This window comes from Engystomops pustulosus, chromosome 5 (genome assembly GCF_040894005.1).
Source record: "Engystomops pustulosus chromosome 5, aEngPut4.maternal, whole genome shotgun sequence".
Lineage (NCBI taxonomy): Eukaryota > Metazoa > Chordata > Amphibia > Anura > Leptodactylidae > Engystomops > Engystomops pustulosus.
The window spans coordinates 64234068-64253861 of NC_092415.1; the positions used below are offsets into that span (position 1 = coordinate 64234068).

Here is a 19794-nt window from a genome sequence, read left to right on the forward strand (position 1 = left end):
CCATGACTTTATGCAGAATTCTGCATGAGAGAAGAATAAGAAAAAGATAAATGTCATTAAAAATGCACCTGTGTGCAGATAATTTTCCATAAATGTAGCCATTTTGTCCTTTAGAAATGAGTTTGCTGTCCTTGGATACAACCTCCTCTGCTGAAGTTATTGCACAAAGAAACAAATTATTTACTGCATGTCCCACAGGTGAATGTTGAATCCAGGTGATCAGGCATGTGTCTAAAGTGCATGTCTGGGCCTCTGCCAGGGTGCAGAGTTGGTCATATCAATGGACAGCCATCTCGTTTCTTAGGGACCAAATGGCTACATTTCTGGGAAATTCTCTTCACACAGGTCATTTATTTTAATAACACGCAATTGAAGAAATGTATGCAGACAACTAAAACACAGCAGTGTAAGGACATGATCATAATTCACTCGGAGAAACTACCATTCTGAAGTAAACATCAATTTTCCATAGTCCTGCTACTGCTAACAACATACAGAAAGATATGATTACATAGACCTTGGGGGCTTATACTTGCAATGTATCGTTGCATGGTCAGAATTGCTGACAGTTTCCCTTTTAAGATGTAATATTCTATATCAGGATGTAAAGGCAAGTCTATTCAATCATTATCCTCTGGTGCTCATATAGAGGTTTATACAACCATTAACTATGGTGCAGGTGTTACATTTGTATACTCTCCTTGGTGCGGTGTCCCAGAGCCTCCAGAACAGTAGAGTTCTACCACATTAAAATATCCCAATTCCCAAAGCTAGTCCTGGTCTTTTAGCTGAGATTTGATGGGAAACAAAAACATACCACAAATCACTGGGCAAATATACTTCAGAGTTAAGACCTTATTCACTACGAAAATGTTTATCTGGAGGTGAACTGGGTGCAGATGTTCCTTGGATGTGATGTTCTGCACATGTGACAGCTTGATGATATTACATGCCTTGCCTCAAAGTGAATGAATTTTGTCCCATTTCCATCAGGGTATAATCTAGTGTTGTGGAACATAAGATTAGATTACATGCCAGGCAGCAATGCACGCCAAGATCCATCTTTAAGAACATTGGCTGGATGAAACGCATACAAAAATGATAAGAGCTGCATCAGTGCTTGTCAGAAAGAAGAAACCATCCCAGACAAGGCAGCCATGGCAGTGTATGCCTTTTGAACAGATATTTTAGCTGAATGTTGAATAGTTTCCCCATGTCATCTATTTGGCAGCTGTTGTTTTGATCTATCTGCGGGCTCCGAATTGTCTCAAGGTTATGCTGAGGATTAAAACTTCTCTGTAATTCTTAGCAGATGGGTCTATGCGAGCAGAACTATAATTATTCCTTATACCCTCCAACCACAGACTCTTCATCTTGATCACAGAGGTACCTAGGCATCTTGAAAGTCGATCAATGACTGATTAAGCAATCTGCAGCTTTCACTTGAGTGACATAAGTCAGATTAGATGTTGCTACATTATTTATTACTATTACACTGCAGTTATGACCTGTGGTGCTCATGATGACAGTACAAACCAGATAGATAATGTACTTCCTAGGTAGGTGGATAGGATACACATCTCCTGGCTACATCTCTTATAAATTCATCTAACTCCAACCCTTTGCTTCTAAAGTTTCTGGACCCACCTCCAAGGTGTTCTTAGCATATTAAACAAGAGAGGGACCTGGATTCAAGTCTCAGGGTCAACATCTGCAAAGAGCTTTCTCCGTGTTTGCGTGGGTTTCCTCTGCGTCCTCCGATTTCCTCTCACGCTCCAAAACATACTGGTAGGTTGATCAGATTGTGAGCCCCATTGGGGAAAGGGACCGATTTGGCAAGCTTTGTGTAGCTCTGTTTAGGCTATATAAACAAAGGAATTATTATTATCTAGGGAAGAAATTTGAAAACTTCTGGGAGGGGAGTAGACACTGCAGTCTGATGAGGGGGTGGGGGGAGGGGCAACTACACTTTGTTCCTGTGAGACAGACAGCACCTATGCAGAGACTACATGCATGTCGGACAGGAAAATCAACATCAGTCTACCAACACAAGAGTGAGAAGTACAGGATTGAAGCAGCATGGTGCATGATAACTAATGAATACAGCATCTTGCTGTGACCTCACATCCACATTGTCTCAATGAGAGCTCCATGCCCAGTATAGGAAGCAGGTTTCAGCCTATTTAAGGACATCTGAAAATAGAACAAAAACTGAACCCCATAATTTAAGAAGAGCAATGTCAAATGTGTCAAAGGTGTTCCATAAGGGTCATAGCAATGACAGGTTCTATTTAAAGGGAATTATAAAAATCAGATACCAAAACATTCATGGTGGGCAGTAATTTTAAGCCAGTCTTGCTGACGAAAATGTTGCAAGTACCATATGAGTGTCAAATTCATCAAAATGTAACACAATGTTGACTACTTGAATAATACTTACTGATGCTCTTTACATGTAATACTCCATAAAACTTGGTTTGTTTACTTTTCAACCTTTATTTTACTGTTGGAAAACTGAAAATAAGTTCTAGGTGAGACTAGACTACTGTGTTTCTGCTCTAACTGGTAAATATTCTAATTATTCAGAATTTTTTTTTTCAGCGAGTGTAGTCACTCCAAATGATAAACGGATCTATGTATAGACTAGGACTTATCGCATTAAATCAGGTCATCTATCTATCTGATGAAGGCTATGCTCTACAAGGGTGTACATTTAACTAGTAAATGTGCATCGATTAAAGATCATTAAACATGCACACTGGCAAACAGTGTCACTAGGTAAAACATTCTAGATTTAGAATTACAATGTGAGTATCGGATCAAATTTGCAAAGAACTGATGATGTTGGTCAGGACCAGGGCTATACTAAGAGATTTTGATGCCATCGGCAGACAAGCAAAGTTGCACCCACCAGCTGTAAAAGTGAAGCAAAAACATGGTAGAATTAGAGTCCACTATGAGTGGAAAAATTAAATCGCTCCACCCAATTAAAAATCATAAGAAATAAATGTAAGGCATGGGTGAGTATGCGGCCAGGTGCAGGAGAGGAGAACAGCCCATACTGCAAAACAGCAAAATGCAGGACATGCCTGGCCAGGTCATGGTGCAGTTGGGCATAGAGTGCTCACCGCACCGTGACCCGATGTCATAGACCTCTATAAGAGCTGTGATCAAGCCACCAATTTTGCAGCCAGATGACTTCCCCCATAATGGTTATGTGCATGAGGTCTAAAACTGCTATTGGATCATTTACAATTAGACCTCACAGCAATAAATATAGTGCAAATAGAAAAATATGTCCCCCCAGCAAAAATACTACACAATAAATATATACATGAAATGTTTGATCGTAAGCCCATCAACAACTGTATTATGGCAGTATATGGTAGGATCGATCACACAGCCTAGGGTTAAAGTACCCTAGGGATTCTGAAATATAGTAAAAAAATTAAAATGTTAAAAAAACCTAAACATTCAACTTACCTCCCTTTTCCTAGAACTAATATAAAAATAAACAGTAAAAATAAAGAAACATGTTCGGATAGCCACATCCCAAAAGTCCCAACCTTTCAAAATATGAAAATGACAGCTCATGCCACAAAAAATGACACCTCACACAGCTCTGTACACCAAAGTATGAAAAAGTTATTAGTGCCAGAAGATGGAAAAAACAAGATTTTCATTTTTTTTAAATGTATGTATTAAAACACAATAGAATCTATATAAATTTGGTATCCCAGTGATCGTACCATCCCAAAGAATAAAGGAGATGTGTAATTTGAGGCACACAGTGAAAGCCGTAAAAACCAAGCCCACAAGAAAATGGCGCACATGTGTTATTTCATTGCATTTAGAATGTATTTTACCAGTACTTGGCATGGAATATTAATTACAGTCACTATTAAGTACAATTTGTTGCACAGAAAACAAGCCCACGCACAGCTGTGTACATGGACATTTGAAGGTGCGGAGTGAAAATGGTAACACAAAAAGAAAAAAGGGCCAAATCGTTAAGGGGTTGACCACTTTTTTACATAACTTGCCCATGCACCTTTACTGCCTTAATAATAATCCCTGAATGTGATTCAGCAATCCTGCTACTTACTTTTGTACTGTTTGCAAACTCTCAATGGATCTTTTTGTTTACAACACTGATGAATAGGAGGAGCTGAAGCTGGAGAGTTGTGACTCGTCCTGCTCTCGCTCCTCCCCGGGTCTGTCAGTGAGTCGGACTCTAAGAAAAAGAGGCACAGTGGGTGACACCATTGGGATGGACTGAAGGATTGAGAAACTGGAAGTTTTGTATATATGCACAGGACACTATGGTGAGAATAGGGAAAGGCTAAAGGTACTTATTCATGTAGAGACATGTCTAAGAATAGTAGCAAAACCTTTGAGTTTATATGCAAGTCAGAATAGATTTATTTTGTAAGTTCTACTCAAAAGTACTTTTTCATCCTTGAGACAATAGGATAGAATAGGATTTTCATAATTTTGGGCTATCATGGAAACAAGGATTCAAAATATATCTTAAGTGCAGATACCTTTCATAACTCTATGGCCTTTTTCACACTTGCATTGCATATCACGTCAGAGTGCAAAATTTATGTTTTTTTTGGTGTCTGCAATGCATTTCCAAGACTCATAATTATGCTCTGGCAATTGATCAGTAGAAAAAAGCATTGCACTTCTATACACGGTGGGCCACATTCATTGATTTGCAAATTGATTGCACATGTATTTAAGAAGCGCTCGCTACCCTTTTATGTTGCGGCTGCACTATTCTTCATGCAACACAAATTTCATCACTGAAATGGGTGTTCCGGATTACAGTCGTATTTATCATGCAGTGTCCGACAGAATTGTGTTGCTCGCCCATGTTAAAGGTGCACCAAAAAAAAAGTTGGAGCAGTGCAGAGGACGCCAGATGAAGAACGTGCTCCACAATTCATGAACCCGGCGCCCTCTGCACACTACACATGCCAAACTGCACATATTGAAGTTTGCACTATTTTTTGTAAATGTGCCTTTTTGTTGCTTCTCCAAAGACTTGTGTGGTGTCTGACAAAACTCATTGAATACAATGCATAACTGGCACATGAAAAACGCTTATGTGAAAGGGGCCTTATATTTGACATTAGAGCCTCAGGCCAAAATTCAGTAAATTACCATGTTCTTAAGTCTGCCTGTATCACAATGAATATACCAAACACATGGATAACCCCTACTATGCCTCACATATAGATATATACGAAAGCATAAATATATATCAGCATCAAAAAAACAGACATAAACATATACCAGCCTTAAAGCATAACTGTAAAATTACTTGACAAAAAAGAGTTTTAGCACAGCTGGAAAGAGCTGGAGCACAGCTTTGACAACAAACCTATATAATGCTTCTTCCTATGCTATTATAAAGGGCTAATAGATATATGAGGCTGTCTGTAATATCCTCTCAGCTTTTCCTGAAGTTGGCGGGACTTCCTGGTTGTGACATCAGATAACGACAGTGGTGCCAGAGCATTGAGGGCATCTATGTGAACGAGCACAAGCCCAGCCAATCAGGACACAGAATCAGTGTTACTGATGGTGCAGAGATCTAGTGCAGAAAAAAGGCAGGAAAGACTGAGCACTGGATCTCTGCATCATACAGTAATCTACTAATAGCCCATCACAGTATGTGTACATCTATCTATCTATCTATCTATCTGGATGGATAGAAGGTGAACCCTCTTCAGAAGACCCCTCCATGAAGGAATGTTTTCAATCACTGATTTTTTTTTCCATTTTTTTCCATTATACTCTATGGAGCCTACCTACCACCCCTTTCTGTGCAAAGAGTTCTGTTCAAGTAGGTTGCACTGTATATATACTGTGCTGTGTGTGCAGGATCTGATCCATTCACTAGAACTGATGGGGAGCCTGAGCTCTGTATTTATGTTTGCATTTAAACTTTCACACATACACATTTCTACTATATTCAAACTTTCAAACACAAACAGCTCTGCTACACACCATTCCTGGTATGTAATTGGATGAAATGAAGGACGACCTGATTAGTCACATGCTTATGACATCACTCAAGGTCCTAGAGTTTTTTTACATGCTGCCTGGACTGATATTCTGCTGGTGCTCCTCCCAACAACATCCACCGACCCTCCTCTCTACATTGTCTAGAAACGAATTCCCATTACAACCAACTAAACAAAGATAGCCAGAAGGACAAGGTAACACCCCTACTAGCTGCCAAAGAGCTGAAGATAGCTAGATAGTGTTAATTAGATAATTGCTTATTTTATTATTTTAGCTTAGTGTACAGCTAGGCAAAAGTTTTTATACAGTTGTATTTTAAAAGAAATCTACCGTCAAAATCAAGCGTGATAAACCAGGGACACGTACCCAAAGAGGCAGGCACTGTGACTGTGGTAATCCTCTTATATTTGTTATCCATGGCCTACTTCCTTCTAAAATCAACTTTTATAATTACGCCAATAATTCTTAAGCGCTCTGTTTCCTGGACCCCACAGTGCAGTAGTTTTACAGGCTGCTACAAGAGCAGATATGTCTTCCTGCCCCCTGTACTTCCTGCTGCTGCTTGATTACACAGGAAGAGAGAGGGGAGAGAATACAGGGGGTGGGGTGACATGTTCTGAACATTGTAACAGCCTGTGAATCTGAAGCACTGAGGGGTCCTTCAGGCTCATTAGCATAATTTTGATTTTAACAAATCAAATTGGAGGTTCTTGATTACAAGTTGATCAAATTGTATAGGCCCACTAACCACTTCAAGGTGCATATTCCTTACAATTATCTGATGAGCAGTAAGAGGAACATGGACTATGGTTGTGGGATGATCACTTCCTTTCTAATGACTACTATTTCTTTACAGACGAAAACGTGTCAATTTAACATACAATATAATATGGATTTAATATGCTGTTCTGTATGACTAAGTGCCACTTAATATTTCCTGTTAGTTTTCTTCTAACAACAGTGTCCACGCAGTCTCTGTAGCATGTGTTGAATGAATATTGATGAATGCATTATTGCGCCTGCACCAGTTTTTTGTCTGACAATGTGTCCTGGCTGAACTATGCCCAATGTGACACAAAATTGTGCACTGAAAGGGTCGTTCCCGTGCACAGTTGGGCCGTGCGCCGCATTTATCATGCAGTGTGTGACAGAATTGTGCTGCATGCACCAAAACAAAAGTTGGTGAATCATTAAGGCTATATTCACACTGCCGTTGCCCGCCCGTACCGTACCGTAGCGGGCAACGGCAGTGTACGGGGAGAGGAGGAGGAGGTGAGCGCAGCTCACCCCCGCCCCTCTCCAAAGCAACCTATGGCGCACGGCGCCGTATTACGGGAAAAGATAGGACATGTCCTATCTTTTTCCCGGGTACGGAACGGTACGGTGCCGCACGTGTGCTGCACCGTACCGCTCCCGTAGGGTGCCGTGCGCCCATAGGAGTGTATGGGGGACGTATATTGGCCGTATATACGTCGGCCGTATATACGTCCTCCATACATTCGTGTGAATGTAGCCTAAGTCTGGCATATGTTATGGATACCCAAACACAAATTATTACAACCCTTTCAGTCTAGTGTGAGATGGACAGTGATATAAGGATACACTGGAATATGATAAAAAATTGTATTTTTACTCTTTCAGTTAAATTTAAAAAGTCACCAGCAGTCCAAGTGATCAGAAGACGTCACCCGGTTATGTTTAGAAGAATAGGGGTGTGAATATATTATCAGCCTTCGGAGCAAGAAGACGCTCAGGTGATGTAAGCCTGAGCGCCTCCGACTCATGAGCATATTTTATAAAACAATTGTTTAGGGAAATCGCCATGTCCAAAGATTTAATAAAAACATTATTGGACAGAGGACATCTTGATGAGAAAGTACATTATAGGACTCTACCATCAGTATTTCCGGTGGTAGATGCTATTTAAAGACTAAATTCAGCATGCAAGATTTAATATACGGTAATCTATACCGTCTTGCAGATTCTCTGTGTTATATGCACACTTTTCTTGAGAAAATCCATTACCTGACTGCAATGAAATCTTGATTTCTATAATTTATATGCAGATAAGCATTTCGGTGCACTATGGGAATGGCTACAACATATAGTGCACCACCTCCGGGGTAGTTCATAGGATAGCAGGGCACTCACAATTAAGTGTACCAGTTTAAGATAGGGTGCAATGGACCTTGTAGACACACCCGTAGTGCAAATATGCTCAAAAAAATAAAGGGAACACTCAAATAACACATCCTAGATATGAATAAATGAAATATTCTCATTGAATACTTTGTTCTTTAGAAAGTTGAATGTGCCGACAACAAAATCAAAAACATAAATCATCAATGGAAATCACATTTATTAACCAATGGACCAAAATGAACCAAAATGAAAGAAACACACTACAGGCTGATCCAACTTTGATGTAATGTTTGTAAAACAAGACAAAATGAGGCTCAGTGTTGTGTGTGGCCTCCACGTGCCTTAATGACCTCCCTACAATGCCTTGGCAACCCACACAAGCGGCTCAGGTAGTGCAGCTCATCCAGAATGGCACATCACTGCGAGCTGTGGCAAGAAGGTTTGCTGTGCCTGTCAATGTAGGGTCTTGAGGCCGGAGGGGCTACCAGGAGGCAGGCCAGTACAGCACAGCACAAGACACCTTGCATTTGCCAGAGAACACCAGGATTGGCTAATTCGCCACTAGCACCCAGAGTCTGTAGAGGCTGCGTAGAGCGATCTGCTTCCTGCAACATCTTCCAGCATAACCGGTGTGGCAGCGGGGCAGTAATGATGTGGGGTGGCATTTTTTTTGGAGGACTGCACAGTCCTCCATATACACTCCAAAGGTAGCCTTACGTGTTCCATCCACCAAAGTCACCTGCTTTAGTCCAGGTCTCGGAGGAGATCCCTCATGAGACCACCCACAACCTCATTAGGAGCATGCTGAGGCGTTGTAGGGAGATCATACAGGCACGTGGAGGCCAAACACAATACTCAGCCTGTAGTGTGTTTTTCCACTTTGATTTTTTTGGGTGACTCAAAATCTAGCCCTCCATAGGTTCATAAATTTGATTTCCATTGATGATTTTTTTGTTAATTTTGTTGTTAGCACTTTCAAACTTTGTACAGAACATAGTATTTAATGAGATTATTTCATTCATTCAGGTGTAGGGTGTGTTATTTGAGTGTTCCCTTTAATTTTTTTAACAGTGTATATAAAATTGAACATTTTACTGCAATCAAACTTCTGAAGGACGATATTGCAACAGTACAGGAAACAGGTTCCTTTAAAAACCACATTAGACACCTGTAGAATGTACAGCAGTCAGGCAGATATCCCCTTCTGGCCCTAAGCACGAAGCTCCCCTATAATAGTAGCTGCCCTTCTACTGAGATTAATGCACAAGGACATAGCAGACATTACCCAATTAAAAATCTGACAATTTCTTGAAACACCTGTGATCTTTTTCACACAACTTTCTAGACAGTTTAAAAAAAAAAACTTTTCATAAGAGGAAAAGAAAAACAAATGGTGTGACCTGAATAAGCTAAGCCCTCAGCCGAAAACTTCACAAAGTTCAGAAAAGATTTGGAACTGGTCTCTGGCAAACAGGTTACAGCGAGATTGATTGGATATCACAAAGGAGAGAATAAACAGCCAGGATTAATGCACAAGTGAAGTCAAACAGTGCGCTCCTGGCAAGCAGCGATTCTCATGGCTCACACTGGAATCATATTCTTCATTCAAACACTGCTAAATATGTGTTGACTGAACCCAATGACTACAAAGCAAAGAACGCAAACAAACTGACACAAGGAACTTTACATTTGGACTTATGTGAGAAATGCTTGACTTGTTTTGTGAGATACGGAGACAAAATTTCTTTCACCCCACTAAATACTGAGGGAAAATAAGTAATTGAAGAGGGACAATGGGAGCATCGCAGCGGCTCAGCTCAGGGATTCCTAAGAAAACATTGTTAAGGGTCTCTAAGCCTCCTCTTATATAAGGAATACCAATTCATCAGGCAAGTGTAGTCTGGATCAAGCTTTCAAGAAAGAAATCAGGTAGATGGCTTAGTGGCAAGTCTTGTTAATATACAATTACTGAAGGATACACTGAACTTATATCCAGTTCTGAAATCATATGTAAATCTTTATGGACATGTATGTGAAGGTTTGTCATTCACTTATGATACCTGATGACATTTTATGAAATATATCTTTATACTCTGTCTTCCAAGTACTGATGTCAGCAACTGAGACATAATACAAAAAAGACATTGCAAAGTCATACAAGCGGTAGTTTTACATGTTTCAAAGTTAGATTATGTAGAGAGAAGGTTAATTATACTTACCAAATAAATGACCTACTAATCAAACAACATCATCTAAAATGTGGGCCCTTTGTCCCCCACTGAATGGAGTGTCACTGTTCAACTTAAATTCAATGGGGGTTATGATGGCCCTGTTCTTATAACTGGTGGGTGAGTGGAGGGACTATCGATGATCATTATGGGATGACCTCTTTAATGTTTACTTGACCAGTTAATGAAGCATAGACTAAGGTCATGGAGCAGATTTATCAGAAGTGTTCTAGTTCCTCATAGGAACCAATCAGAGCTCAGCTTTCATTTTCCCACAGCAGTTTTTAAAATAAAAGCTGAACTCTGATTGGTTGCCATAAGCAACTAGAACAGTTTTACCTCAAGCTCCCCCATAGTGTTTCTTTGTCACATCATTATTGGTCCTGATAATAATCATTGTCATAATATCTATCTATCTTTCCATCATTCTTGGTTATATTATTTTGTTTCAGTTCAATAATGTTAACAATAGTTGGAGACCATTTCAGTCCATTATACCTGTACATGATTAAATCCAGTACAACTTATTCCCAATATGTTGGAAATGAAACTTCAAAGAAGCATTCCTGCGCCAATGACCGCAGCATGAGTAATCCTAATATAACTAGTATAATCTATTTCAAGTAAAACGTACTAAGAACACTGACAGATGGATCATCTTTCAAGAGATCTGATAATCTGAAATAGCAGCACATGCAGCAATGATCTAATGATGGTCGTAAAAGGTCATTCTAGAGAAATAAGTCAGTGAGGGCAGAGGAAAGATAGAAGGGTGAACATTTAATAATAAATCTAGTAATTCATCTTTACTTATATAGCGTCATCATATTCTGCTTTATAGACCATGACGTACATTTACAGACAGAATAAATCAATGCATGGTCAGATGTAACAATTCTAGAAATATCTCTTCTTCACTAGTATACTACTCCCAGTTGTCCCAATTATTATCTATTCTGTAGAGAAATCTGCTGTAATTGGAGTATTTTCATATCATTCTTGGCAATGGATAATGGATACAACTAGAGAGATAGTTTTCCCAGATGCAACTATCTTTCTATCATTCTTAACTATCCACTATGTGCACATTATTACTTTTTAAAAACTTCTGATTTTGGTTATACTAATAATTAATTGTAAGAGTAATGTTATAGCCAAAATCTACAATTCTTAAGGGTTTAGTGTAAATGGACTAGAACCTCAGAGACAACAAGTATACAATCATCTGGTACGATATATGAAATCTATCAATGCTTTATTATAATATTGCAATACATAATAGGGATTGCAATGTGGTCATAATATGAATAATTGTGTCAATTACATAGTAATACATATTAATGTGATGGCTACACAGTGCATTACTAATTTAATCTATGGTGGTCTCTAGTGCTGCCAGCATATATTTTTCATCTGAATATATTCTCTAGTTCATTTTTAGGATATTAAACAGACAATATTTCTAATGCACAAAAAGATAAGACAAGGTAATGTTGTAGCAGCCAGGATTACACACACATACCGGAGGCGATGAGCATTGGGAGTAAACAGGCGATCGCTGCAAGGCACAGGCATGGGATCTCCATGGCTTCTCACATTCACTGAACCTTGTACACTTTATAATCCAAGCATGCAGATTATAATCCAGCAATTGTATCACCTTGGTGAGCGAAATTAGTGTCCAGTGCTCAGTGCGAATCACTCCCAGCCACCCATACACTGGCTGTATGCGTCTTACTCCCTTCTGTGTGCAGACTATTGCAGGGATGAGCTTGTCTCTACTCACTGGTTGAGCTCCTTCCTATTCACTGCTATATAAATGGAGGGGGCGTATAGGGGGAGGGTTGTCTGACATCTCAGCCTTGTGATCTGTTCTACACCAGAGCTCAGATAACTTGATGCTGATGTTTTCTCAGTGATACTTCAGATACACTAGTACTGGGAATCCTTCAGGCCACAGTCATACTAATAAGTAAAGATATAGTTGATTGATATAAACTACACACATATAGTCAATTCATTAGTCATAAACACTAAATATACTTACCTTAATTTGTAAAATAACTTTATGACTTTATTTTATTTCATTGTCATATAAATGCGACAATGTAACATCTACAACATTGTAAATATGACTTTATTGATGGTGATCCACTGAATCTAGTATTATAGCATATCCCTGGACAGCATTGCTCGTGGCTAGTTAGCTGTACATGGAATCACTGCAGACTCTTGTCCCTGGAGCATCTGAAAAATCATTCCCAAACATCAGTGTCTAAAGATCAATAACGTCAGATACATCATTTTCAAGGAAACAACCTTCCAATCCAATGACCCAGACCTACAAAAGTAATAGGAGCCTGTGGAGGAGGGATGGATAGTGTGGGTGTATAGGAAACTATCATGTCCCACGCCTCCTTCTGACACAGCCATTATCCCATCTCCCTTTTCCTATCACACAGCCAGCACCCCCAAATCCATCTCCTCTGTACCCCTTTATTCTATATTTTTCAGGTAGTCTGCTTCCCCTTCTCAACCTCATTTTCACACAGCCTGCACCTTCATGTTCTACTTCTGCTGACATAGCCTGCACATCCGGGCCACCCTCCTTCCTTCTCTCATAGTATGCACACCCATGTCCCCCACCTTCCCAACAAGCTGTGCCTTCATGGTAAATGTGCAAAACGCATGCATTTTCAGTGCGTTTAAAAATACACCAAAAGCGGATCAAGAAAGCACCGTATGACTTCACCCTTAGTGCTAGCAAAGAACCAGTCAGTGAGTAATGATCAAGTTAAGCAGCTGGAAATAGTGTGATGGCCAGCGCCTAAGTATCTAACAGACCGTATTGTCCACTGTTTCCTATTCGACCAGCTATCTACCACTATAGAAATTATAAGAGGCTGAAGTTCAGGCAGGCAAGGCTGTTTGATCGTGTGTATAAGTGTCAACATGAATTTTTTTCTCTGTAAAGTATTAAGCACTGTATTGAACCTTTTTAATTGAGATATAATTGAGAATACAAAAAAATTATCTCTCACTTTACCCTTTAGTGAATCTACCTTTGCAGACAAGCTGTACCTCCATGCCTACTTCCTTCTCAAACTGTCTGCATCCCCACATCCCCTTATTCTCACATAATATCATCACAGATCCAGCAGTCCCACTAGAAAATTATTATACCTGCTGTACATCTAGAGTAATGTCAAATGTCATCATCCTGTAAAATAATTGTGTGTGCTTACTCCACATAAGTTTCATTTTGTTCTTACAACCCCCTTATCACTACCTACCTATGTACTGTGTTTTAGACTTTGCTACAAATTATATTTCCCTGTATATCATGGTGCACAGCTACTTGTCCTCCCACTCTCATAGGAACCAAAGAGTAGATTTTAGACATACTCTGCTCTAAAATTTAACTGTTTGTTGTAGAAAGACGTTTTCCTTTTAGATTGTTTCACCTAATGCTATTTTACCACTCACTTAAGTATTGAAAAGTGGAAGGTGTTGCAATTTCAATCCATTAAGGAGGTTGTGTAACAGTTGGAGTAACATTTCCAGATAGATTCACAGATAAGCTGACTAGTTGTTTGTTGTAGGCCTCTTTCCTACAAGTGTCATTTTATGTTATTTTACACTGGGGGGCATTTATTATTGATTTTCAATCAATAGTCAGAATTTTTTTTTGCGCCTTATTTATGAACACAATATTGGTGCTTTTCCGACACTCACAAAGTGTTTTTGGATGCATAATTGTGTTGCCACTTGGGAATCTGGTTCAATCTGGTATTTTTCCAACTAGCAATATGTCAGCCTTTCTTCTGCTAGAAAAAAAAAATAAAAGTTCAACCTGACCTAGGGTTTTCTTTTTAACCCAATAATAATGAAACACAGTTGGTTAATACATTTACACATTTCAATGTAATCATAAAACCAGTGTAATGAAGAAATCCAAATGTTGACCATAGGTTTATATTTATACCCCAGCTGTTTGAAGTATACATTGTTTTCCACTTTAAAAGTCTTATATGCATACCTTATGGACCCTCTGTCGCTGATTCTTCATTCATGAAATCTGTTCAGCATTAGCCCTACCTAGTGACCTTCAAGACCACCCCTGTATTTCTCTGCACATGTGCTTTGCTAGCTGCCATTCAGAATTCAATGCTCCTTTACAATAAGCAGTAATCACTTTCTTCTGGAGCTTTAACCTAGAAATGCATGAAAATGAGCTCCACATTATGTTTCTGTGCTGTATGGAAAAATAATAGTCAGGCACTTAAAGCAAACTTCTATAGGACATTAGGAGCAAGGCTGTTTCCTCCACTGGGCATGGCGGACGATGGCCCCGAGCGCAACACAGTGGAAGAAACAAGAGGCACCTGCAGCCCTCCACTGGGCCAGTAAAGAAAAAAGAAAAGTACTCACCTTCCTGCGCTCCTTGCAGCCCCTCTACTATCTTCAGCAGTAGCACGACCCAGTTACGTGCACTGGGTCCTCACACTATTAGCCGTGAGTGCTGGAAGGTGAGTACTTTTTTTTATGTGCTGGGGGCAATGCGTTGGGGCTACCTGTATACTGAAGGGAGGATGACTGCAGTGTGCTCGGGCTACTTATATACTGAAGGGGGGAGGTGCCTGCAGTGTGCTCGGACAACCTATATAATGAAGGGGGGTAACTGCATTGTGCTGGGCTACCACTATACTGAGGGGGAGGTGACTGCAGTGTGCTGGGTCTACCTATATTTTGGGGAGTAGCTGCAGTTTGAAAGGGCTACCTATACTGTGGGGAGGCTGAATTATACTATACCTATATACTATGGTGGAGGGGGCCTGCAGTGTGCTGGCTCCCTATTTACTGAGGGGGGTGCAATTTGCTGGCTACCTATATACTGAGGGGGACTTCAGTGTGCTGGCACTACCTATATACTGTGGGGGGGGGCTGCTTATGTATTGAACTCCATACTGGTGCTATAATTATATACTAAGCTTTGTTCTGGTGAAGTATATATAAATAATAATAATTAATGACAGGCACATTATTACAGTTTGAAATTTGAATTTTCAGAAGGACGTAAGCCATGGATAACAAATATAAGAAGATCACCACAGTATAGGTGCCTGAATGTATGAGTAAGTCCCCCTGGTTAATCATGCTTGATTTTTGACCTTTAAGGCTCTTCTGCTTTTGACTATAAACATATACATTTAGTTTATATGGAGAATATTGCAAACATTAATTGTTCATATTAAATTATAAATAACATGTTCAAGTTCTATGTGTACACAATAGTTTTTCTTGGTCATGTCTTGGTCAAACTATGGCCAGCTCATGTCCATTTTTGACTTCCATTATGCAAGGTCATGATGCATTGAGCAGACCAGGGATCATTTATTATTGCCTTTTAAACAGAAAACTAGCAGCACGTTTTTTAACTTTCTGTGCCTTTTGCGCCTTAATTTATGAAGTGTCGGGAACACAATATACCATATATACTCGTGTATAAGCTGAGTTTTTAAGAACAAAAAATGTGCTGAAAAACCTCACCTCGGCTTCTACACGAGTCAATAAAAAAAAGAAACTTACATACTCACCCTGCCGTACCCTGCTCGATACGGCTCCTCTTCGATCTCTCTGCTCTATTAGCTGACAGAGACGCGTCCTTACGATGGGCGGTGTCACCGCTGATGACGTCATAGTTTGTGCTGGGCCCGCCAGATCGCAGACCGAAGACCGAAGGAGGGAAGACCAAAGAGGAGCTGCGATGATAATCAGGAGCCTCGACGACCATCGGGGTGCCGGAGGGTGAGTATGTAAGTTTTTTTTCTTACTGGGAGATTGTGACCAATGTATTTCCTACCTTCGGTTTATACTCAAGTCAATAGGTTTTCCCAGTTTTTGGTGGTAAAATAAGAGGTCTCGGCTTATACTCTGCTGATATTCGAGTATATACGGTAGTTGTTTTCCAAAACTCTCTTCTTATTCTATTCTTAAACACAATATTGTGGCCCTGCTTGTGTATCCACCAGCTTTCTGGTGCTTTTGGGGTGCAATTTGTGGCACAAAAAGAGAGCAGCTAAAAGCAAGTCTAGGGAGTTCTAAACTTTTAGTACGTGCACCAATTCATTAATACCTTGTGCCGTAAACTTACATCCCACTGAAAAATATAGCACGGTTCCAGCGACACCCTGCACTAAAATTAATAAATGCCCCTCACTGTGTCTACATTCTACCACAAGGATAAACTCTATGCATATTACCTAACACACAACAAAATCTAATATATAAAGCTGAGTGTACGTCTGCTCTCTCTGACTCAGAAAATCATCATAGACTAGATTTTCAATCAAAATTTTCACCCGTGCTTTCCAAAATACACTTATTAAACACCATATACAGGAGCCATTGTCTGCTGCTGTAGCAGTTAGATACTGAACTGTGATTGGTTAACATTTTGCCACAGGTCATTATTGTGAGCTGTGAGCTTTGATTAGTTATAATAGGCAATAAGCAAAACACAGCTTATGTGTGAGGTAAGATAGATAGGGATAGAAACAGACAGGTAGGGAGCATGAGCGAGTGACAGAGAGAAGAGCTGGGAGAGCGAGAGAAAGGCAGGGAGAGTGAGTGACAGAGAGACAGCATGGAAAGTGAGTGAGTGACAGAGAAAAGATCCAAAAAAGATACAACGATCCAGCGCGGGATGGTGAAAAAATCTCAAGCACTTTTTATTGGCTCCAATGGTAACAGATATACAATCACATGCGCTCAAGCACTGCGTCCACAGCGAGGGCTATGGTTCTTTGCCTACTCGTTTTGAGTGCATTATGTACTCTTACAAGAGAGAGGGAAGTGAGTGACAGAGAGACAGGTAGGGAGAGTGAGTGACAGAGAGACAGGCAGGAGAGTCACTCAGAATTACAGGCAGGAAGCGAGAATGAGTGACAGAGAGACAGGCAGTAAGTAAGAATGAGTGACAGAGAGACAGGCAGGAAGCATAAATGAGTGACAGAGGGACAGGCAGGGAGAGGAAGGCAGGAAGAGTGAGTGAGAGACAGGCAGGGAGGGTAAATGAGAGACAGGCAGGGAGAGTGAGAGACAGGCAGACAGAGAGAGTGGTGATAGACAGAGAGACGTCAGGGAGAGTGAGTGAGAGACAGTCAGGGAGTGTGATAGACAGGTAGAGAGAGTGAGTGAAAGACAAGCAGAGAGAGTGAGAGACAGGAAGGGAGAGAGAGACACACTGGGAGAGATAAATACATAGATAGATATAATATATTTTTTGTTAACTAATTCAATTTTTGCAGCTAAGAGCAGTTATTTACTATCTGGGGCAACACTGGGATCTACAGCTAGTAAGTTCTTATAAATCAGCAAATAAAAGGCCCTATTCATAAGAGTTTACAATCTAAAGGTAGTAAATAAGACACACTCTTTCTACCTAAATGTACATGACAGTATATAAATGATATATGAAGGCGTACCTTACTAGTGTCTGGCACAGCATAAAGTGCTTAGTGATACTATAAGGGGAATAAGTTGTGGACAGTAGTGAATTCACACTTGCCTTTGGCAGCATCCATTTTGCCCTTGCAGGAGCATCATGGAAGATCATCTGGTAAACTATTATATGGTGCAAATGTGCAAGAAATTGGGCATTGGATTACAGTAATACATGGATGGAATCACTCATTGTTAGCAGTGCACCACTTTGCTATTAAAGGAGGGTCTCAAGTAGCCCTCAAGTATATGCTCCCACGTGGAGAAGGATTGTCTTCATGAGACAGCCCGTAAGGTAGAGCAACTATCAAGAGTGGTTTTGTAGAAAGAAATTCTGAAGAGAGAGGACATTTAGATATGTGAAATCTGGTGGAAAACCTTTCTAAGAGACCTAGGAGACTTAGATAATTATTGAATGCTACATCAAGTTCTGGAGTCAGAGTCTGAATCGTCTTTCTCCAAGAAACATGAAGTTTGACACTATTTTAGGCTTAGTGGAATTCTTGATTCTTAAATCTAATTCATAACATGGTTAATTAAAAACATCAACAAAATACTGAAAACAGAATGTTTAAGTTAAAAACTGGATAGAAACTATAGTTAGTTTTCTTGCTTATATTCGGAGATAGAGGTAAGTATTAGATCTTTATAATTTTTTAACCACATGAAGCCCATAAAAATTTGCAATTCCCGGACAATCCCTTTAACCTACATAGATCACAGTATCTGTGTTCTGTACAATTTACACACTAGACCTAATAATATTGCAAATATTATACAGAATAGTACTACATATACTATGGAACTCATAATATAACCAATACATACAGTATATAACAGCCGTCACCTTTTCACAGAGAAGGCTGCGATATAAATGAATGAAGAAATGATCAGTGCAACAACTCTACTGCATGGAAATAATTTTGTCAGACTTTATTGTGTATATGGAAACACAAGATCAAGGATGTATATTGCTCTGGGCCCCAGAGGAACATTAACCTCTGCCCCTCATCATTCTCCCACTCACATGTATCAAAAGCCCAAGGAAATATTTATTAGCATAATCTCAACAAGAGAACTTAGTCAAGCTGCCAGTGGGACTCATTATTTGTGCACAGCAGAAACGACATTAACTCTTTCATTTTGAGGGTTTACGGTAATCCTGGTGTAACCAAACACTGGACTCCAATTACAGTTATCGCTTTATTTTCAGGTATGTTACTTATAAAATTAACATATTCTGTAGTGTGAGATAGACATCAGTCTATCTTTTTCACATCTATGGTAGGACCAACTCTCCAAGTGCAGATAAAAATGAAATTCCCCGAAGGAAGAGAAATACAGAGAGGTATGCAATGTAGTGTCTAACATGTACAAAGTTTTTTGCCTCTGATCAGTGCAAAGCAGGGTAAAAGTTGACCTATGATGAATACATTAAATCCTCTGGAAAAGTAACGTATATGAAAAAAACCTCCTTTTGAATCAAGGAATATGCCTCTATTGTGCCACCTACTGAGAAGATATCATAAACGTCAAGTTTTGCACCAGTTTTCTCTCTGACTTTGCACTTGAAACAACGTGGAAACCGTTTGTACATGTATTTATAAAGTGTCTGCACCAGTTTTGTGTTGCGGCTGCACTGTGTCCGACAAGACAGAAAAAATGTGCACCTAAAGCTGCGCCACAATTCTGCTGCATGAACAAGTGCACAAAAAAATGATGCACACTTCCTGAGCAGTGCAGGGGCACCAGATTCATGAGGGCTGGAACGGCCCTTAATTTGTGTTGCATAATGAGTAGTTCAGCCACGCCACAAAAGGGTAGCATGCAACACAATTGTGGCGCAGGCACTTCTTAAATACCTGTGCAGCCAGTCTTCTGTAAA

General features: G+C 39.9%; 1 protein-coding gene across 2 annotated transcripts in view; it reads right to left on the reverse strand.

Annotated features, from left to right (window-relative positions):
• Nucleotides 1-12201, reverse strand: part of APCDD1 (APC down-regulated 1) — a 37445-nt gene extending 25244 nt beyond the window's left edge. Inside the window, exon 1 of one of the 2 annotated variants that reach the window (XM_072152243.1) lies at nt 11929-12201. In XM_072152243.1, coding sequence (XP_072008344.1) covers nt 11929-11992 — 64 coding nt within the window. In that variant the 5' untranslated portion in view covers nt 11993-12201. The remainder of the gene's footprint in view (nt 1-11928) is intronic. The other variant, XM_072152244.1, reaches the window with a different exon arrangement.
• Between the last annotated feature and the right edge of the window lie 7593 nt (nt 12202-19794).